Source organism: Aplysia californica, unplaced genomic scaffold, assembly GCF_000002075.1.
Source record: "Aplysia californica isolate F4 #8 unplaced genomic scaffold, AplCal3.0 scaffold00130, whole genome shotgun sequence".
Lineage (NCBI taxonomy): Eukaryota > Metazoa > Mollusca > Gastropoda > Aplysiida > Aplysiidae > Aplysia > Aplysia californica.
In genome coordinates, this window is record NW_004797400.1 from 1,157,258 (window position 1) to 1,161,034 (window position 3,777).

The 3,777-nt window shown below is 39.6% G+C and overlaps 1 protein-coding gene across 1 annotated transcript in view; it reads right to left on the bottom strand.

Moving 5' to 3' along the window:
• Nucleotides 1-3,018: 3,018 nt before the first annotated feature.
• The window catches only part of LOC101849920 (peptidyl-prolyl cis-trans isomerase H), a gene marked incomplete in the record, with an annotated part of 7,453 nt that continues 6,694 nt past the window's right edge, over nucleotides 3,019-3,777 (bottom strand). Inside the window, 1 exon segment of the mRNA XM_013081444.2 lies at nucleotides 3,019-3,569. Within this exon segment, the coding sequence (XP_012936898.1) occupies nucleotides 3,408-3,569 (162 nt within the window).

Genomic DNA, 3,777 nt, shown 5'->3' on the forward strand with positions numbered 1-3,777 from the left:
GGACAAGGGGGAAAAGAAATAATACACAATACACACAGTCCCAAATCAAAGATAAAAATATAATCTATAACCATACTTACACTATTTTCTTTATCTGGTCTTCATATCACCTGACTGATTAACTCTTCATATTACACAGTGTTGATGTTCTTCAACTTCCTTAAAGCATAGTCTTTCTCAGATCAAAATGCACGAACACAAAATATCGGTCAAGAAAAGCAATCTTCGTCCTTGCGAGACTCCCAAAGTCTCTAATTATTCTGAGCCAGTACCAGTCTCTCGCTCGACCGTCGCTAATTAGGTGGAGAGGGGGAGGAGTTAGCCATGATAAAAAACACTCGAAACTGATACTCGGTTTTTCGCAACGGAGATAGACGCCCGAAGCTATGATGTCCCACTGCAATCTCTTTTCTGTCTCACAGCACAAGCGAACTGTTTTGTACATGACGTACTCTGTTAGCCTACTCTTTTTGTCCTTTTCAAAGTGACTGATGTGATAGCGAAACCCATATTTTCTGGTTTGTGTATTTGATCTTGTTGTTTTCGTTCATGTCGAGGTTTTTTTTACTTGGTGGCCTTTGCTTATTTGTAAACCCTTGACATTTGTTTATTTGGCAACCATCATCGTGTTTTTATATATATATAAATACATATATATATATATATATATATATATATATATATATATATATATATATATAACTGCCGCCAAGGGAGGAAATGAGAAGTGTCCGTTTGTACAAGTGATTGTCTTATGCCGAACCAGGTGACCACACACACACACAGACACACACAGACACACACACACACACACACATACACTCACATGTGCATTTTTAAGACAGTTCAATCGATAAAGATGGACGGTCAGAGGTCACCAAAAGAAACAATCAACTGACGACTCTTGTTTGTTACTTTAGATTGATTGACAAAGGCGCTACCTCAGAATTACAAAGTGCTGTCTGCTCAGTACCTAGATTTTGATAAATTTGACGTAAAAATGTTGAGTTACACAAGATGTCAAGCTTTTTCGAATGCAATTCTTTGAATATTGTGAAAACCACTCCGAATAATCTAAAGATGTTGACAGAACAGATAGAACATTTGGTTTCTGACTTCATAGATTTATAGATTTAGCAACTTAGCAGAGCCAAAATGTCAAACAGAACTAGATAATTCTAAGGTAAAGAAGTCTTTTTTTCGGTAACGGTAAATTTCAGTCTTTTTTGGGAGTATGCTGAAAGTGTATGAGCACAACAGGACTGAAGTTCCGAATAGAGGGCTTAAGTTCACTTTTACCACTTTTCGGAGAGCAAATATCTAAGCCAAGAGGATATATGCACGTTACAACTCCTTTCAACAGTCCAAGGTTAGGATCACTTGGTCAGGATTCGAACTGGAGTTGCCGACACCGCAGTCCAGGTCTATACTGACAGAGCTAAGAGATGCTCTTTCAACAAGCTAGATATTTTCTATGAGTGTTCGGTGCTCCTGATTTCTGCAGACCTTAAACACCCAAAATCAAGGCGGATTTCTGTGCACAGTTTCCCGGGCCCGGCAGCACTCCAGACACTAAATTGTTTTACAACGACTCTCAGCACTTCCACGCCGTGGGCAGTGGGCATGCTTTTCAAGTTTTCTTTGAACCGCCAAGAATAGATGAAGCTCAAAGGTAACGGACAACTGTTTGTTTTAGCTGCACCCGCTTTATAAAGAAAACTAATGGGGCTCCTAAACACAGCCAATACAGGGATGTTTTTAGGGGGGAGGCGTGGAAGGGGGGGGGGTAGACAGATGCGGAATTTTGGAGACAGAAACAGGTGGGGGTGGGAGGGGGGGGCAGGAGGAGGAACTAAGAGCTTAGACGGTGTGTGTTACAACGAACTTACGACTCTCTGATTGATTTCGGAAGGTGTAACTTAACAAGGTGTTGCCTTGAACGCCAGATCGACACATACCAATGGTCCCTGTGTAAGAGAGAAGGTAAAAAACCCCAAAACGAAACAACCCCCTCCCACCCAAAATTTTAAAAAATAAAAACCCTGTAGAAATAAAAACCAGGCGCGGTATTATCCATTAAGCTTAGATTATGATATGCGCATAACATTCCTCATCGCATTTAGAGTAACAATGATGTAATAATGCTATCGATACCAGACAGAAATGAAAAAGAGAGGTGAAACACTAGGTGCAACAAATGAAAGAGTGATTAAACTGCACGTAATAAGAACGTGTGCAGATAACAAAAGAAAGTGAATCCGAGCGCTGTCAGGCATCATCTCTTTTATTGAACTGTTACACAAGGGACAGGTTCTTCTCTCACAGAGCTCTAGCATTCATCTTACGAGTCAGCTTTCTAGGCTTTGTTCAAAACGGCCGCTTGTTAGTTTTTTCCCCCTATAAGTACCAGATTGCCGCGGTCATAGGCGCCCGGAATGTATGTGCAAGGCTCGAGTTGGAGGCGAGCATTAATACAAGTGGGACACTCTCAGCATATAACAAATTCGTAATCAAAATAGCAAATATGACTGCAAGCTGGCACAAAATGTCGCGGAAAAATCTTTTAAAATGTTAAACTTAATACAACAGAAAATGAAAATAACAAAAAGTAAGCGTGCTTATTATAATTATGTGCAAAGCCAAAGTCTTCTTTGGTTGGGATTTGTTAGCTGTTTATTCAATATTCGCTTCGTCAGAAATCTCTGTCTTTTTACTCACGCCTTCAGCTCTCTCCTTCCCCACAAATTTAATATATGATCAGTGTGGTTTCTAGCTTCTTACATCACACTGAATATTATCTGAGTTACGGGTTATGTTTTGAGTTATATTCCAAATCACTTGAACAAATAGGCATGCACTTTGATTTGAGGAACAAATTTGGATTTGAAATGTCTTAAGAAAAGTAAACCATACGAGACAAAAGCAGACAGGGTGAGAGTTCTAGAAGTTTCTGACTTTTTGTTTAGTTGTGAACTTAACAAAAACATAGGGTCAATATGAAAAAAGTAACCGCAATGTGCATATCAAGTTTTGTATTTTATTGCATCATTTGTTCTGCTTCGGAGCATGTTACAGAAAGCAGGTTCTTGCATTAAACAAAGATGATTGAAAAATGCAAAAGTACAGAGAAGAGAACAAAGAATAGATGCACACTAGTCGACGAGTCTTGTCAGCACAAAGATACACACCGCTACATTCTAACACTCAGCCTTTCTTTCCAAAACATACACTCCGTACACGTAAATGTTTTTGCTCATGACGTTGTGAAATCGAAGAATGAAATTTATTTATACTAAACGCATCCTCAGACGACTCTTTTAGGACAGACAATTAAACAAGGGACTCACAATACAACAGACTGCAAAATGAACAATACATATAAAGTATTTTAAGAAAAAATATTGTATTTAAAGAGAAACAATGCCCTCCAAATCGTCAGTCTTCATGTCTTTGACGGAGAGTTCGTATTTCTTGACCTCGTTGACGTTGCACTCTGTGAATCTGACAGGGCGTTTGGGGCGGACATCCTTGTCCTGTGGGCCCATTCTGTTGATAGCCATCAGGTATTGCTGCAAAAGAAAAAAAAGCAACAACAAAAGTTTTGTTTCTGTCCTTCTTCGACGATATACCAGACACACGTATGGATCATCATTTCTATAGAGAATCCCTTTGGCCAGTGAGAAAAGGCATGAACTCTCTCTCTCTCTCTCTCTCTCTCTCTCTCTCTCTCTCTCTCTCTCTCCCTCTCTCTCTCTCTCTCTCTCTCTCTCTCTCTCT